Source organism: Argopecten irradians, chromosome 5 (assembly GCF_041381155.1).
Source record: "Argopecten irradians isolate NY chromosome 5, Ai_NY, whole genome shotgun sequence".
In the NCBI taxonomy this organism is placed as follows: domain Eukaryota; kingdom Metazoa; phylum Mollusca; class Bivalvia; order Pectinida; family Pectinidae; genus Argopecten; species Argopecten irradians.
The window spans coordinates 34193194-34213275 of record NC_091138.1 but is presented as its reverse complement, the minus strand read 5'-3'; the positions used below and the strand labels follow the sequence as shown (position 1 = coordinate 34213275).

The 20082-nt window shown below is 34.3% G+C and overlaps 2 protein-coding genes across 7 annotated transcripts in view; both read right to left on the bottom strand.

The window, feature by feature from the left end:
• Positions 1–224, bottom strand: part of LOC138323626 (trinucleotide repeat-containing gene 6C protein-like) — a 38410-nt gene extending 38186 nt beyond the window's left edge. Inside the window, exon 1 of the mRNA XM_069268364.1 lies at positions 50–224. The gene's annotated coding sequence lies outside the window, so the exon portion shown is untranslated. The remainder of the gene's footprint in view (positions 1–49) is intronic.
• A 5996-nt stretch (positions 225–6220) lies between these two features.
• Positions 6221–20082, bottom strand: part of LOC138323623 (nuclear receptor subfamily 1 group D member 2-like) — a 116496-nt gene continuing 102634 nt past the window's right edge. For all 6 annotated transcript variants that reach the window (XM_069268357.1, XM_069268356.1, XM_069268354.1 and 3 more), the window contains one exon: positions 6221–18108. In XM_069268357.1, coding sequence (XP_069124458.1) covers positions 17867–18108 — 242 coding nt within the window. In that variant the 3' untranslated portion in view covers positions 6221–17866. The remainder of the gene's footprint in view (positions 18109–20082) is intronic.

Sequence of the window (20082 nt, the reverse complement as noted above, 5' to 3'; positions counted from 1 at the left end):
CATTACAGAATTTTTTGCGTCTACAAAGAAAAACCCTTCTCAATCTTACCTATATTTCTATAGCGTCGTTTCAGAGGTACTTCGATTGACGTTCTACATGATTGGTGAAATAATTCAAGTTTACTGTGTCACGCCAACGTGCCATAAACAGGTGGTCACACTGCAGACGTCTTTGGTCTCTGCAGTCTCTTCGTAAAAATATGGCTACCTTACCATATTAATACGCGGCCTTCAAGCGTGGTGTATGTGGGATTGGGGTAACGGTCTAGTTTTATAGAAGTTATCTCCCTTAGACCAAGCACATGGGTACACATAGAGTATATTACCGTATTCGCTGTTATTAGCACCCCGGGCATATAAGGTAACCAAAATGTAAGTTTAGACAAAAAATATCATGAAATTGGAACTCTCCCCATACACATGGCGCATTAATCTGTCACATCAAACACACATAATTTTTATGTTTTCGAATAATAATTAACATGATTTCCATGTAATATCAGAAACATACTTCGCTGATACTTCGCTGATGGCGGCCTCGTTGAAAGTGTACACACTTGTAGAGAGGCATTGATGGTATTATAGATCTTGGTGGAGATAGGGGTTTTTCCCCCTCCTACACCGACTTTTGAGTTCCGGCTACGCACGCACAGATATTATAGAGTTATTTACAAAAATTTAAAAGTATCACTATTAACAAAAAAAAAAAAAATATCTATAAATCCCAGTCATAGGGACTGAAAATATGTATCATTTTAAAATATTGGTGTCAAATGAATTGAGGGTACCCTATGTGTATACGTACTAGTTAATAGATTTAGTTTCATAAAATTATGATCTATCTATAGGGTAGATTGATACAATGATATATAATGGGGAACACTGATACAAGTGGCGGGGCAATCCCCAAACAACTTGTACTACTTAATGGTAAATGAGTATATAAACCTGAGTAGACTGGCGATCAGAATTGGTCTATAGGCTGCATATATACATAGAGATTGGCAACTCCGCCATTTTTACGATCGGCAGATGTACAGCAGAATAACTTTGAAATGTTACAAAAGTTCAGTAGGCCCTAATTTTCAGATGGTTTGAGAACGATTTTGGAAAGAAAAAATAATATTTTAACTTATATATTAATAAAACAAAATGCACCTCCGGTTTTAAATGTCAGATTTTCGAAAAAAACAGGTAAAATTAACGATTATTATGATTTCAAAAAATCATATTAAATAACATCAATTGGAAAAAACCTATTACATCAAACCATGATATAATGTTTAAACTTCGTATTGATGCAAAAATATAATGTTTAAAAGAATACACTTAAAAATAGTTAGCTAAGGGAAAATGCCTATAAACCGGAGGTCCCGCTGCCTGTCAAAAAAGACAAAGAAGGAGTTTCCAATCTCTATGTATATATGTTTCTGGTAGTATGAAATGAAATGCCAATATCCTAAGCATCAAAAAATTGTAAAACATAATTAATCCATGGGATGTGGGCATTTCTTAACAACTCCTTATCCAAAATAGTGGATGGAAACTTTCAGGGGGAGGGCGCTTATTAAGGCGAATACGGTAAAATATATATTTTATAAATATAAATCTTACATGGCCAGAGGGGAGGGGCACTAAGAGGGGAAATGTTGGTGCTAATTACGGCGAATACGGTAAAACATATTTCATAAATCTTATAAGGCCACCACCGCCAGTGGAAGGAATCCATGCATTGACTTTTTTTTTTTAACTTTTGACCAGGTTTAACAGGACCCTTCCATTCTCAGTTTTCTTCCAAAAAAATGACATAGATCTAGGCCTAATTCCATCGTCGGTTACCGACGTAATCAGCCTACACTACATTGCGATCTAATATAAAGAGCGTAGTGAAGCTTCAACGCTGTGTTTCTGAGGGTTATCTCAACCATTTCCTAGATATTTGCAAGTTTATCTAGTTTTGCAAACCTTATGTGCTAGGAATTTGTAATTTTCTTAGATCATGACAGTAGCTCTGGGGAAAGGCCACTGGCATTCTAAAATGAATAATTGAAATGATCAAATATAGACCGACATCAATTTTGATTTTTGACATGTTTTTGTGCTCCGATTATAATAAAAGCTCTTAGTAATAATGAAACTTTGTACAAAGTACCGCTGCACCAGACACAACCTTCAAACGATGTATGGACCAACGGTGGATGCCGTACTCTTAGCCTTGACAAAGTGAAGGAAGTTCGGAAGCTCGAAAGAAGATAATACATTAGTCAATCGATAAAGCCCACCCATCTAGCCATCGCCACATCCACTGCCAAGAAGGCTGAAGACATGGGCTACGAGATGCAGTGCAGATCCTATTTTATAATACAGTGGCAAACGCTTTCGTCTCTTGACCCTTTCTTATCAATGATCGACATGTCCATTGATCTCGATTCTCCGATATTTGCCGATTAAGACACGATATGTACAACGGGAGCTTTTGATTTTTAGCTGGTATTTGCCAGAGTACATGCATATTGCTTGATAAGGTTTGTAGGTTTGTGAAACTGCGCCCCGCAAGGTAACGTCAACATGTCTCCAATGTGATCCCTTCATCAAAGACGGCAAGACAGCAATGACACCGTTCAGGAGGAGGTATCTGGTCTGAACCTGTATATAATTGGCTGCAGTCTTCACAAGGAAGAGTAATTGTGTAGCGGGATAATCCCAGGTTTGGTAACAAATCCCTACAATGTACCTGTAGCGGGATTGGATTCGGTTGATCATCGGTGACTAGATAGCTCAGTCGGTAGAACACTCGGCTAGTGTTCGGAGGGTCCCGGGTTCGAATCCCGGTCTGGCCACTACATTTTCTCCTCTCCTGTTACAGGATTGGCGATCAACTAAATAACCCATGATGGTGCGTGTTTGGAAGGGTCTCGTATGTCTCCGAGGGCGAAAACTTCGAGAAAGGAGGGAGGAGTGTAGCGGTATATATTGGACGGGGTCGATCATCGGTGACCAGGTAGCTCAGTCGGTAGAGCACTTGGCTAGTGTTCGGAGTGTCCCGGGTTCGAATCCCGGTCTGCCCGCTATATTTTCTCCTCTCCTGTTACATACTAAAGACAAGCACTAGTCTATAGTAGATATAGCTTCAAGTATTCCCAAGATTATTCACATTGTTGACCACATGTTGCAGACAGTCCGGAAAACTTTTTGGAGAAGTAACACCAATGGCTGAGCCTTTACACACGTCTGATAACAGGGCCTTTCGAGAATCAAAACTTGGTGTGCAGCAGGCAGAATACCACTTCTCTGCCGATGCTGTTGGTGATAGTCCACTGAAATTGCTGAAGGACAACGGTTATATAATACAGCCATGTTCGCTAAAAGATCTCCAGAGCCAGTCATAACGACGTCAACCGCAGTATTATTTTGTTGGAAACTTCACAGATTATCTGTTCACATTAAGCACACGCGAGAAGCAAATTACTTACTTTTATTATTTATATATATTACTATGTCCTCAATTGGTCCTCACAAGGTTTGTCTGCCCATTTGTAGGGCTTCACTCTAGATCTGCAGACGACAACACATTGCTAGTTAGTCGCTGGTTACACCATCGCGTTAGTGAGTCCAGCTCTTGGTTTGAGTATTTGATAACGACCTTCTCTTTATAGACAAAATTTTTAGCAGGAGGCTTTTCTGTACATGTACAAGTTTTACTCTAACCCCAATGAAGTACCTTGTAGGATAACGCATCCCATTACATTACACTGATTAAACACAATTTCATTGTTGACATGCTGTTATTTTCTGGGCAAAACGATGAAACACAGAACAGTCTTTACAATTGCAATTGCTTGTCTGAGTAAACACTAGGAGTGGGTAGTGACATCATAAGATTACAGAAAAGAGTGGCATATAAGTGAAGAAACATTGCATATCCACGACTCTTTTCATTATTATTATTTTGTCACCGTATGTTGTTCTGGTCACATATATCGAGAAATACCAAAAGGATTCTATTGTCACAAGGCACCAATATGTATACAATATTAACAAAACGTTGTCTAATTAGTCATTTCCAGAAACTTTGTGTATTATGGAACTTAATCATGGACTTCACCTAGCTGGTTTTGTTTAACTGCGAAAGATTGCCGAATTTTGTAAAAAGATTATTATATTAGTTTTATTGTTTAATATCCCCCTCTTTGGAGGACAAATGTTTGGAATAACATATACGTACGTATTCAGCCTTATGTGATCAGCATCTATGTCATTGAGTCTATTGCGAAGAAAGGAAGATGCGATCCAGTGACGGCACTCTACATGCTGTGATGTCTATCTGCAGTCAGGATTTAAGACACTTTTTATGGCCCAACACAAATTCTACTTATGAAAGCTATGTAACTCTACGTTAGCGGTTACTACAGCTGGCGTAGCCACACGTATTCTTTATGTCAATTATTCTCTTTTAAGTAATCGTTTGATTTCTTTTTCCTTTTTACTGAAATCTCGCCTAAGAAGATTTTGGATTTTGTCTCGTCAACCTTTATCTGTTCCCTATTCATAGACACGATTTTGCAACTCGCTGGAATAAAGCTTGCATGGTATCTGTTTTGCCAAAGGGTTAGGGCTTGAACTAAACTGTTGGAAAGGAATGTCCACAAATTCATCAATCACCGACTTAAGTTTTCTTGATCATTGAGTAAAATTTGTCTTGCTCTGCTATTTAAAGTTTCTTAATTACCATTGCTTCTTCATGTTCTAGTTTAAAAATTTCATATCGTTCCTTTTGTACATCAAAAGAGCTGTATAACGGTACATTGTGGTTGACTGTGTGGCTTTGAAGTAGGGCATCCCTCTCTCTGTAGTCTTCAAAGGACATTTCTGTAGACATGCAATTGGTTCAGATTTGTTCCCCTGAGCTGCCTTCAATTTTACTATGAGATAGTCCAGCGTGTAATGTATGTTTTTAAGAATATTGAAAACTGAGGAGACAATTGTGTTGTTTTTGAGGAGAGAATTGTGCTGTTTTTGAGGAGACAATTGTGTTGTTTTTGAAGAGACAACTGTGTTGTTTTTGAGGAGACAATTGTGTTGTTTTTGAGGAGACAATTGTGTTGTTTTAGAGGAGACAGTTGTGTTGTTTTTGAGGAGACAACTGTGCTATTTTTGAGGAGAGAATTGTATTGTTTTAGAGGAGAGAATTGTGTTGTTTTTGAGGAGAGAATTGTGTTGTTTTAGAGGAGAGAATTGTGTTGTTTTTGAGGAGACAATTGTGTTGTTTTAGAGGAGACAATTGTGTTGGTTTTGAGGAGACAACTGTGCTATTTTTGAGGAGACAATTGTGTTGTTTTTGAGGAGACAATTGTGCTGTTTTTGAGGAGACAATTATGCTATTTTTGAGGAGACAATTGTGCCATTTTTGAGGAGGCAACTGTGTTGTTTTTGAGGAGACAATTGTGCTGTTTTTGAGGAGAAATTGTGCTATTTTTGAGGAGACAATTGTGTTGTTATAGAGGAGACAAATGTGCTATTTTTGAGGAGACAACTGTTGTTTCTGAGGAGACGTTTGTGTTGTTTCTGAGGAGACATTTGTGTTGTTTTTGAGGAAACAATTATAATGTTTTTGAGGAGACAATAGTGCTGTTTTTGAGGAGACAATTGTGCTGTTTTTGAGGAGACAACTGTTGTTTTTGTGGGGACAATTGTACTGTTATTCTCCAAATTAATGACTTATAATCAAAACTTGAAACAAAGAGAATTAAAATGTGATTAGTTACAGAAATACATTTGGGGTATTGGTTAGAGAAATAGGAAGCAAGGTTTAGACTTATCTACACCACAGGTTTTTGATTCTATAATTATACAGACACCTTTAAATGTGTAACACCAGTATCACATATATACCAGTATCTGTATACCTATAGAGTCAAAAGCCTGTGATTTAGATTAGTGCAAGACAGTCAGCATAAACAAATATTTTGGGCATTTGCTTGTAATTAATAAGATAATTAATTCATTTTCATCAAAGAAGACATTGATCAATTAAAGTATTTTAACTTTAAAAAATAACATGTCTTTATTCATCCAAAATGCTTAAATAATTACCATGGGTAAAATATTTCTGACAACCATGTTACCTGTCAAGCCGTCAAGATCAGGTGACATTGTGTTATATTGTTAACTTACACCTGCAAAGTAATTTAAAATTGAAAATAAAAACACAGACAAACAATTTTAACCTCATCAATAATTTATTGTCAGTCTCTCCTACAGTATGACAATAATTTAATTGAGATTCTAAAAATTTGCTGCAATGCAAATCTACACAACACACAGACAAGTGGTTAGACACAGCAATGCCGCGGCAGGCAGACATGGTTTATTCTATAGAGAAAAATAAACGTCTTAAACAACAAAGCTTTTTTTATAACATTGACAATCATGTATACATGTTTCATGTATAAACTACAGACATTTATAACAAAGAAAAAAAACACAAAAAAAAAATCAAAAAAAGAAGTTATCACTACATTGCTAGATGTATGAATGCACATAACACAAAGGGTATGAGTGTGAGAGATCTGGAATGTATCTATCTAAAACATGCAAATACATTCACCTAACACTGTAGCACAAAATTGTCACAAGGTCTCTGTCAGAGAGAGTGAATGATCTCCCTTTGATCACTCTCCAATATAACATCCTAAAACATTCTGCTGTACAGTTTCAGAAAATTTTAATTTTGATCGCAATGCATAGATAAAAAGATCACAGAAAGTCCAGAAACAGTTGGGTGAAAGTACTTAATCATCGATACTGATTCTTTAAGATATCAGAATGTTTTACAAAAGGGACAAACAAACTCAACGTTTGGTTGTATATAATAGGTGGGGTGATATGAAGAAGTATACTATTCTTTGATTCAATTACCTATCTACTGTGTTTAACAAATTAAAAATCAATTTTGATAAAAATATTTTAGATCTTTCGATAAAGTTAATTGATTGTGAAGAATTAATTTAAACAAAGTCAAGAAAATCTATTTGTGAAGACTTCTTCATAAGTTCTAAGGGAATAACACTGTGACAACTTTAAAAACGTTTAATGTCCTTAAACAAGTAAATCCATTCCTAATTAAATCTTTTATTGTAAAATTAACTGATAAACAGAATAAACAGAAGTCAATAAACGACTATAACTTTAGCACAGCAGAGTAAACTACACACTTTATCATGACATAGTACACACTTTACCATGTACTATACATGCATCTGTTGATCATGACACAAATTATTCTGATTAGCACTAGCAAAACGATAAGCAAATAAAGAATCTTACAATGTCAACTTCTGATGATAGTTAAATTATTCATTTTCTACACATTTTTTTCAAATGTGTATGTAAGCACTCCTGTAAAGTTACTATTTTAGGTTCACAAACTCCATACCAGTAATTTTCTTATAAAATTCTAATGTATTGTGGTTCAATAGAAATCCACCTTCAGAAAAGACATTGTACAGTTTCGTATGTTTATTTCATCAAAGACACTTTCCATTTTATTGAACATTTTTGAATAATTCACAATTTCATTTAAAAAGATTTGAAATAGGACCAAAATATATGACAGATATAGCTTAAAAAAACATGATGATTAAAATGTTACCTAAGATCATAAATGTTTATAAAATTTCTGAACTATGAATTAACTTAAGTTAGATTCAAGTTATCCCTCTTTATCAATGTAATAATCGAAGCAAAGCAGAATTTGACTTCACCCCTGAAGACACATTTAGACTTTCCTAATCAAACTCTAGACCAGTCCATTATGAAGTTTCAGGGGTGAATGAATTAACATGGATATTTTACAGAAAACATTTACATACAGTTAAAACAATGTCCCTCGCTTGGTCACTGTAAATATAGTACTAATGAACATTCAAGTTTTATCTAAACATGAAAAATGAAGGTGTGTTTGTGAAATGTATACTACAGACTATTATTAAGAAATACAACACACTAGCAATCTCACCATAAATATTAGACTATTTCGTTACAATGTTTAATACACAGTAACCGACTCTCACCAACTCGCCATACCTCACTCCGATCGTTATCGTCTTGACAACTCCAACAACACCGATACTAAACATGAAACTCTATATCTTTATAAAAAGCACCAAGAATCTGGGCAAATAAATTTCGCTTCCAAGATTTTTTATTTATATAAATAATAAAATTATGCTTCATTATAGTAGTCACTCAAATCAAACAGGTTATAAAAATCTTCATTTACAAAAATAACCAATCTGCTACCTCTAGATCTACACACATCTAAGGTCTAATTGCTACCGCCAATAATTAGTACAAGATCATCAATCCATTCTCTTCTCCAAACAAATCTATTAAAATTATACTACTCTATAAAATACATTGTGAACACCAATTGATCACTAGAACGACTCGTATATTGCATTTTATAAAGTACAAAGAATAATTGGTTATAGATGATATTTTTCACTTGACATCTTTTATCAATACAAATAAATAATGATATTTTATAATACTTAATTTATTTATATAACTAATTTACCCCTGTATTGTCAGAATGAACTGTTCCATCCTCAGAATTAGAAGAATTCATTTGTTACTTAAGGGGTGGATAAGTTAATAGATAAAGGTGAGAAGTATGTTTTGATTTTTGCTTTGTAATGTACTATTGTGTGAATATGCAATGTATATGATGCTGGCAAGTTTCTGTGTGACTTAAATAAATATAACCTCATATAGCCTTCTTATGGGAAAAAACCTTCTGAAATGCACACACAATTTATTTTAGAATTGATTTTTGTTACAAGAAAAGCAGATTTATGAGATTGTCCACCCTAATTAACCAGAGAAGTTACAAAATTTATGAAACAGTTACAATCAATTAAACATTTATAATTTTCCTTAAAGATGCTCCATTGCCGACAAAGCATAAATGATATTCATCAGCTGAACAATAATTGGTGTTTGATCATGTATATAAATGTCTAATTAACACAAAAAATAATATAAAATAATTTATTTCGCCTTTGGTGCATGCGCAATCACTACTTCCTTCCATATAGGATATAGTGACACAGAATTTTTTCAGGATGCAATTAATTGTTTTTCTTTTTTTTTTAACTTGAAGTAAAATTAGAAGCTCAAACTTTTCAATGGTGGTAATGGTGTAAAGTAAGTAACTTTTGTAACTGAAGAAAAATACTAAATCATCTGCTCCTGTTTTTGATAGTGAACAAATACCATTTGTCAGCGGTGGAGCATCTTTAAAGGGATGGTTGAACTAAAACTTTCATTGCAACGAATTTAAAATGTTAGAAGATTATGCTCATTGAAAGAAACACTAGATTTGATGAGACTCCTAGTCATGTTAATGTTTTTGTATGCAGTTTCCATTCTGTACCTTACACAATCCATCAACAGCTGTGCTGACAAAAAACGTGCTGTATACTTGGTTTGGAGGAAAGCAAAGTTGCATAGAGCCTTTGGGAGTCAGCAGTATTTCAAGCTTACTCTAAACACCAACTCAAACATCTAAAAAAAGTGCTGTGTACATCATGATAAAATCCTAACATTTCGGGGATAATTTAAAGACTTAAACATAGATTCTCTTGTTTTTCCCCCAATGATAGGGTAAGAAAACAAATCCATTTAAAGACTGGATGTCAATATTATAGAACACAATATATCAGTAATCCTTGTATCATTTCTGTTACATGTTCTATGTCCTTGTAACGGCAAGGTTAATTAAGGGTGTGCTAGGTTTTGGGGATGGAAAAAAGCCAGAGTACCCAAAAAAAACCATTAGACCAACTGTCAATAAATTTGCATATTCCCCAGGTGGGTTTTGAACTTACATATAGTCAGAGGTGGAGGCTAGAGATAGAATGTCCAGATTCCTTAACCACTCAGCCACCGTCGTCCCCTAATGCATTGGTATAACATCAGAAATCCAATGTTTTCTAAGACTCACAAATTACAATTATTTTAAACTGTACTGATATGTTGTGTTCTATAGTATTCCTTTTTAATTATAATAAAACAATCTATTCCAATTTCATCTTTGTGAAAATTCTCATTATTATTATCATTTCTTTGTATAAAATTGTGTTTTTACGGAAATACAAAAACACATGTAATATAAATATCTGTATGTACAGTATATAAAATCAATGCTAGAAATAGGGACGGGTTTACAATCCCCAGCAACCTTCAACAGGAAGGACCAACTATGCTAACGTGTGAGGGATTAGCTGGAGCGTCTATTTAGGCACGAGTGCACAAGTCAAAATTACAACATGGCCGACATAGTGAGGAATGATAAATTGCGGCGTTCAGTCTATGAATGCATTAACAACCAAAATTGTTTAATGGAAATATCAATGGCTACATCAAGGTCATCAGTGAGCTCAAAGCAAAAATAATTTAAATAATATATTATTGCGTTAACGATTGCAAAGAGATAAGGTTTTATAAAGCATGCTGAGCTTTCAGATGCTAACATTTCGCGATCACAAACGTGTCTTAGCCAATACATTCCACAAAACATTTTGCAAAAATAGTTGATATTTAAGCACCAATTAACACTATGTATCGTTAGCTGAGAAAGTGATACAAAACATCTCGGAACTACACAGAGAAACGTGCCAGGGAAAAATCATTTACATCTCTACACAAAGGAGATCAACACATCATGCCAGCTTAATTCTATAAAATTTCAATTCTGCTAAAATTAATCTCTGCAATCTTCTTTTCAAACAGAAATTGCGAAATTTAAAAACTGTTAAAGAAAGCTTGTTTAAAAGTACAGCATTCATAAATGATCTTTATATATGTAAGCCACATAAAAAAAATCTTAACAAAAATTTCACAAGGACGTGATTATATATTACAACGACGAACTTGATCTAGAAATGTTATAAATAATACAGTTAAAACCAGCTTTCCTCAAAGCTTCAGAATAATATCACTAATTCAAAATGTGTTTTAAAGCATAGCCTACAGCAATTGTTGGAACAGAATTTGTTCCAACAAGAATTCATTTACCAAAATAATTTTCATAGTTAGTGTTCATGAAGCAGCGATACCAAAATTGTTTCCTTTCTTAAAAAGCATGTTATCCATGGCTTGGAAGAACAGATATACTAGTTTTGCTTTTCGTGTATAGTTGAACAATTTTTCTGATTTTCCTATCAAACAAGAACAAGCCACCTAATGAATTAATCAAACTTCCACTTTTCCATGAAATCATTTCTGTAACAGTTTTAATTTTGAAAAGTCACACAACATTGAAGAGAAATCTTTAGAGAAATGCTGTTATTCTATTGGAGCTGTAACTGCCGGTACACATAGCACATAAATTTAGTCACATCAAACATCGAAAGCATATGCTTTGTAGTATAAAAAAATCTCATGATTGAAACTAATGGTTTCATACATACGTACATTAGACAAAGAAATAACAATGTGATTTGAAGATAAATATTTACAATAATCACCTAAGTATGTTAATGACTTGTAAAGTCAAGATTCTAGATATCCGATTTGTTAGCACCAGTGACTGCTATGAAGCCCGGTTAATATTAACAAAGGTGAACATCACTTTAAAACTAAGAAAAGGAAACTAAGAAAAAAAAAATTGCATTTAAGAACAAGTGAGATATTGATATTTTAATGCTGATAATCGATTAAAGCATGATATCCATTTTTGACATGAAAAATAAAAAGAAGAAATGATTTTTTACTATTTTTTTTATGCATGTATTTAACTTATTCACACCTCAAAATACATAATGGACTGTTCCAGTCTTTGAATAAGAAGAGTTCAAATGTGTCTGCGGAGGTGAATGAGTTAACATGATAGCACTTTTTACTTGTCAATATCACATAAAACTGTGTGTTACTAGTATGTTAAGATTTCAAGACACCAAAACAACATTGGTGAAGTATGATTTACCGTCGATTAGTCCTAACTTCCGATGTGACGTCACAATCGCAGGAAGGTGGGACCATTTGGCGTTAAATTGTACTTAACTCAGGTTGTTTATGTATCTTGAAACCCCCATATAACCAATTATGATTCCAATGTAGTATAAAACAAACAAACTTGACGTGTACCCTGTATACATTACAAATTCTATAGAAAGTAATCAGATGCTTCAATGTAATTCATGTCTCTATAAACACATATTTCAGTACTATAATCGGGTAAAAATGAGACTATTTACAGCTTTATCTACAGAAAGCAGGTTTTATCCATGCAATGTTTGGATTTTAATCAAATCAAATTTAATCAAATGGGTCCCTCAAACATATTTAGCAATTTTATGTGCCCAGTAAGAAAACCTATCAAGTGTGATATCCAGTACAGCTTATTTGACTGGTCAAATGTTCCTGCCTAGGCTAACATACCGAGTTCAGTTTTCTGGTCAAATAAATCATTCTAATCAGTTATCTTCCAATACAATGTACTTGTCTAGACCGCCATCTTGAAGGTTCAATTTTACTGGTCAAAGAAACTTTCCTTTTCCAATATCTTGCAGGGCTCCATTAACTTTTTTAACTGACATCATACAGGGTTGAATTATACATACACCAGGTATGTCAAAATACATCTACACTGTCAACCCTGCCTTAGCATCCATCTCTATATAAAGACCACTTGCTTCGTAAGACCACTTTCTGAGGGTCCCAAACGGTCAATTTCAACATGGTTATCCCAGTATATAAAGACCATTTTATCTTGGTCCCTCTGTTGGTCTCCCTTGGGTGGTTTTTACAGACAGGTTTGACTGTGTTTGATACGCTTTGATACAATAGCCCTGTCAGAATATTCAGGAGTTGGGTTAGACAGCATTTCAGGAAATTCATGGGTCAGATACGGCAGGTCAAAGTACTTTTGGTTCAGATAACATATTGGGGTATTGGTTCTCACCGATCTAGACATTAGACATTTTTCTATAGATATCTAATAATAATAATTAGTGAGAGGAAAATGAGCAAGCAATATCAATTTGCTGAATGATAATTCTTAAAATGATAAAACGCTAGTTTTTTTTAAATAGTTGAAGCTATTGCACATAAAAAAATAAAGATTAGCCAAAATAAAACAATATTTTTCTTCTCGAAAATGTATATAAATAAATTATAACAGTATCTGTTGGTGTGTATGTACAATGTTGCTTCATGTGAAAATAATTTTGGCATGCATGCCTAACAGGAACATTAACTAAAAACCAAAAAATATGCTAACTATCGATAATTGTCTAATTGAAATCATACTGCCTCTCGCTCCAAGCCATTAAGCTTTCTATTAAGTCAACTTGTAATCAGGGTCACATGAAATCTTGTAATCAGGGTCACCTTAATCAGGCTCACCTGAAATCTTGTAATAAGGGTCACCTGAAAAGCATCCAGCTCATATACTATGAAAAAGTCTGATTTCAATCAGATTGGAAAATATAAAACTCAAAACGCATTTACTCTATAATAAATATTTCAAAGTCAATGTGAAGCAAACTACAGGTGATCAAACATGTCTTTAGATTTTTTTTTTGAGAAATTTTCATCAAATTTGTTAAAAATGTTAACTAAGCATTTGTCGAAATGATGAAAGTTGACAGGAATGTACCATGATATGAAAATCTTAGAAATCATGCTGAAAAAGTTTTATCCAACTAGATTGATGACAAAAAATACTGCTTAAAAATGAAACCAGTTGCCACTTCTTAATGGTGCAAGAGATAAAAACTCTAGTACATTCTTCTGTATCTACATACACTCAGAAACGCACATGAATGAAAATTAAAATCAAAATTAGCTAAAAGCAAAAAATGTGTATCTCACCAACATCTCACTCTGTTTCTTGTAATTATGATAACAAACAAATAATGTCAGAATATACATAGTATGTATTTAGGTAATTAACAAATACTTTTCAATACAGAAAAAAAACTAAATCCATACTAATATGATATAAAATATTAACACAGACTCATTTATAAGACACCATATGTTGACTTGTAGAACATTTTACATAGTTTAATCTGTTTAGGTCACTTCCTCTCGAATAATTGGCTGAACTCAGGTCATGAATGAATCCTTCTCTTGAAAACATTAACATTCTAACATTATTCCTGTGATATGACAAATAAAACTCGAAGACAACGTTAAATACTTGACAGCTGGATTGATCTGACATCTTGTCATTTTTGAATAATTTTTTTCTGTTGTGTGATTTGGTAATAAAAATCATACAATGTACTTGTATAATAATGATCATGATTAACGCTAGAAAATATCGGCTGTCTAGCTATTTTTGAATTCCAACTATTTCTTTATTCAACGTCAACAATATAAAAACGTTTGGGCTTGAAAAATACACTCTTTGGTGTTTTTTTTTTTTATCTTATCCGTCTGTTGGGTCAACTTTTGTCTTCAGTGACCTCTGAACTTTGACTACATTTGACCTATGTAATACAAAGTGAGGCTCACAACAGGGGCGTATCAGTATACAGTATATTTTGGCTTTAAGTCTTGAAACAAAACTGACAAAGAATGGTTAAGTTTTCATGAATGACATCCAAAAAGCTTAAACAAACTGAGAAGAAATGATTCCCCAGTTTATCACAGGTTAAATATCGCAGAAGAGAAATGTGACAGTGCACTATCGGTTCATTTTTATCCATAAAAGTCACTTGATATGTAACTAACCTAACCTCCCATCAGATGCAAACACAACTTAATACTACGAATCTCTCTACTATAACCCACACACTAACAAACACTCCACAGACATATAAACAAAATGTATAAAAATACAAATCATGGAATCGACGAATAAATAATGGCTGCTCAAAAATGCAAAAAAAGCTAACTATAATTACTTAAATATTAATTATAGACATGTGGACTTATGGGGCGGCCCCAGAACATGGACTTTGTAATAATAAATAAAAATCAAACAAATTTACATACATTGTAAACATAAAAAGCTAAATCCCCCCATGTTAACACATATTTATAGCATTACATAGTGTGATATATACAATTTCATATCATACCAAACAGGTTCCATTACATTAATATTATCATAATATTACCAGCACCAAGAGTTTCACCGAGGCAGAAGACAACTTTTTACAAAGAAAATACAAAGTCATAAGAAAACAGAGAGATAAAGAACAAATAAGCTTAGAAAATGGAAGAAAAATTGAGATTTTCTATTTATCAAACAGAAATATTGAATATGATGACTGATATCATATTTCATATGAATCAGAAAAGTTTTGTTTGTTTTAGTTTTTAAATACAGTATACGGTTTTGTATATCATCCTTGGAATAAAAAGGTTAATAAGCTGTTAAATAGGTGTATAGAGTGGAGTTTGTGTAAATAAGGACAAGGCACCACAAAATTCATCGTAACTCGACTGCCTTACACTAACACCGGGTAGAACTTGGAAAAGTAATCTCAAAATGTTTTTCTATATCATATATATGCATGTTCTGGTCACATTGTTCTTCACAGTTACACACCAGATATTCTTTCATCACACCTTTTTTTTTCACCAGGAGAAACAGAGATTTAATTTGGTGAAATTTTCATCTTTTGTCTTCCAACTCTGAAAATTATTTGATGATGATAGGTTTTTGGGGTTGAGGAAACCTAGAGTTCCAGAAAATAAAACTCATACATATATATGTACCAACTGTTGTAGAATGTAATTTGAACTTGTGACCATATAAGGTGTAAAAGGATGACTGTGGTACTTTATTGGACATTTTCAAACTGATGGGTCAGAAAGTTGGGTATTTATTGTCAGTTAAACAACAAATTAACCTGGAAAATTGTGTAGACAATAGTCCAAAATTGCTTTCCCTGTTTCCCCGGAAATAAAAGATATCTTTCATCTACAGAAATTATTCCCGTCTTTTTACCATCAGATGGTATAATCATACATAACATTCTATAATACCTTATCATGTGACAGGTAAACATTTAATGTGAAAACGAGGCAGTTATACACATTGATAAGTTTTAAATGAATAAAAAAAAAAAATGCCTGTAAACAAATAGACCTTGGTTATAATTTGGTCTACATTGAGTTAAAGATGAAATTTTACTTCATTAAAAAAACACCACTTATAGCATGTGATGAAGGTATCAGTAAACAGTGGAAGCATACAACGAAAACATGGTTTTATTTTACACAAGGAAACATGATATGTATTGTACAACAAGCCTCAGTTTAAAGCCGGAAATTCTTATAAATAAATAAAGTTATCATTATAATGTTTTCAAACGAATCACAACATGATTTGTAGATGATCAACTGCATATGATAAAGTAGAAAGGGAAGATTTAGGCTATTGAGAGTAATTGGTAAGCCGTCAGGAGACGCTGTTCAGCCTCATGTAGCAGTGACACTTGTCGTAATGCATAGCAACGGTCGTCATCGATTGCATATTATTGAGAAGTGGGGTGGCAACATTTACAATGCAAAATTTGTGAAAACGTTTTAACACATATTACAAAAAAATAAGAAAATTAAACGTGAAATAAGTTATAGTTTTACATCTTCCGATGGTTTTCACTGACGGTAATTTGACTCCATTGCCCAAGATTGATAATCTCCTTCAGTATGTGGAGAGAATGTGTGCTATATTACTGGAGTTATCTCCCTTCCTTCACTGCTGCTATGTGCTTTATACTTGATAGCACTAGTTTGCCAATATTTTACCCACAACTCACATAACTACAGTAAAACCTGCCCTAGTGGCCACCTTTGTTTAACGACCACCTGTCTAATAAGACCACTTCCTTGGGCGTCCAAAACTTTTAATTTCAACACAATATCGTACTTGTCTATCATCTAGGTAACCAGGGTCTTGTCTTTCCTGTTTGATTGATTTGATTTCAGGGTCGTTCGAGTCATTTCTGACATACACAGAACATACAGGGATGAGAACCAATCTTGGGTCAATGTGAGAAAAATACACAGTAAAAATAATGACAAACATGACAGTTATTTATATGAATTTCATAAATTAACGAAAAGCAAGGTGAATTTCTTTTTTTTTTTCTGTGTAAGAAATAATGTAAAAATAAAGTTAAATTGATGTACATGTACAAGTGAAGAGTGACTCTGCTTATATTAGATGGTATAAATACTGTGAGAACACTGAGGCAATGAAGCCCTCGTATGATAGGTCCCTGGTCAGACCTACAACTCTATCTAGACTAGCATCAATTCATTCATATTGACTAAAACAACAACAAAAATATACACTTATCTCCTATCATATATATCATAGTTTTGGCAACATTTAGCATGAAACTTGAACAGAACACTTGCATGAGTGGCATATGACCGTTATTAAAGCGGATGCTGGTTTGACTGACATGGACCTTAGGTAAGTTTTTACACAGAATCCGGATGGTGTCCCCTTGTAGGGGTGGATGACCTATATGCGATGGAAGGAATGCAGATAACTTAACTTTTACAAAAAAGTATCTAGTTTACATTTAATCCCTAAATGGAATGAATACAAATCTCTTCTTTCTGTACAGGACGCCTGGTCAGCAGCATGAAAGATCAGATGAAAACATACAAGCCTTTTAAAAAAAAAGAACAAAATAAAAATAGTATCCTAATATGGTTACTTAAGACATAAAATAAAACAAAGGAGTGTCTTCTGCTCTCAGGTGAAGTAGGGTTAATCAGCACTTTCTTTCTCAAATAATTCTGAAGAAAAATATCACATATATTCTGGAAGCTTTCAGTACATTACAATAGTCAAGACTGATATCCATGTGGCAAGATAGGAGTCAAATCAGGTCAAAAGGTCAAAGGTCTCTGCATAAAGGTCGTGTGAAAAACTCATTTGATGCTTGAGGTTTTCCAACATTCGCCGATGCTCAACGCCAAGTTCGCGAAGGCTGGATATACTCATGAGAAGTCTGGGGAAGAGTCCGGCCTCGTCGGGGTGGCTGGCGGTGATCTGGGCCTGAAGGGCCTGTATCAGTAACTCCTGTAGTTTGCTGACTTTCTCTCTGTTGTTTAAACCTTGCCTATCTGTAACACAGATATTCATAACACATTTTATTCATACATATAAGTTAAAATCACTATAAGATTGATATTACTAATAAGAGAACATGCAGAGACCAATGATTTTAAGCATTACTGTATTACAGTATTTGCTATTATAAGAGCCTATACCTTTGTAACCTAGCTCCCATTACTTATACTAAGACACCTATATTCTCCGGGTACTCCTCCGCCATCAAATCTGGTACGTCCTTACATGACTCTGGCTGTGACTAGGACGTTATACGAGTAAAACCCTCTAAATTCCAATGCTTTATGATTACAATTTCTTCTAATCCAGGATTATTTTCTATTGATTAGTTTAAAGTCCTATTAACAACCAGGGTCATTTAAGGGTGTACCAGGTTAACCGTTTATAGATGGAGGGAAGCTGGAATACTCAGTACCTCGCGACTGCCCCACATGGGATTCATACTTGTGACCCAGAGGTGGAGAGTTTGAGGTAATACACCCCGGACTCAGTGGATTACTGATATCAAAGTCACAGGGAAATGTTGTAGAGGGGGACATGGTTTCCCATGTTGTCTGGTCACAATATACAGTAGACCCGCGATAATCCGGACGCCGGTAGTCCGGAAAACTCACAATCCGAACGGAAATGTCAGGGAACCGATTTCCGTAATGTTATTTATACTCACTTGTCCGGAAATTCGTATTCCGAATCCGGAACTCCATTTTGGGAACGGAATGTCATTTTCGTTAATAAATTTCCGCAATAATCCGGACAATTTGTTGTCGCCACGTGCCGAGAAAATCCAAGGCCAGCTACAGTCATGTGTACAATACACAATCACTCGACACTGAGTGTGTTGTCATAACGACGGCTGCCAGGTCATAGCCACGGGTGTTTACCTGAACACCTTTCACACGGGTACATGCAGTCATGTAACGGTTCATTGGTTTTCTATAGCAGATCAAACTTCAGTGTTGTTATTGAGATACGCAATATATGTTTAGCAACACGCTTTTAAACATGCAGTTTGAGCTTGGGTACGGGTACGTATGCTGTAGATACCTTACTTGTTTCACATGCAGAATATATCGCTATGAGTATCAGATACAATAAAGTGAGATAATACTCACAAAATTAATAAGAATTTTAAATGTATGTGAATCTATTCGAATTCATCGTCTGTTGTTACACGTGTGTGACATTGTGGACAAAGTTAGACGTGAACGGGCGCGTAGTTGTTACACACGTCTGTAAATCAGAAAGCAAAGACTTGTAGAAATGGTCATTAAAACACACATTATACAAAATAACAATTATACGAGTTCATAAAATGTTCACAACTATTTGTTATCATAGTTTTTTATGCCAAGAACATAGATGATATTGATCCTTTGTTAGGCAATTTGCCGTATGACAGATCAAAAGTGGGATACGTAGCTATATGCATACATAGTACACAATTAACAATGGCTTTAGGTTTCGTATTTTGAAAAAGAAATATGTTTATTCAATATTCTTAATGTAATGATATAAAAAATACCTATAATACATAACAAACGAAGTATTAATTATGATACACGTATATTACATAAAAGCCTATCATCGATTACAAGGTCAAGGGAGTAACTCGTACGTGACAATTTAATTGACTAAGAACACGGAATTTGGCAGTCCGGAAAACTCGTAATCCGGACGGTTTAGGCTGGGAACGAAGGTGTCCGGATTATCGAGGGTCCACTGTATTGTGGTTCATGACTTCATAAACTAACATTATTATTGTCCCTTTCAGATGGAGCAGTCCATCTTCATATCACAATTCCTTAGAATTCCCATGTAACAAACTTATCATTAATTCAGTATGCATAATAGGTATAGTTGCACCTGTCAACTAGTGTAAATAGGGCTTTAGACAAGTTTTAACACGTCTTTGATAATGAAGTTGGAATCTGCACACGTGAAAGTATCATAATATGCATGGTTGATAT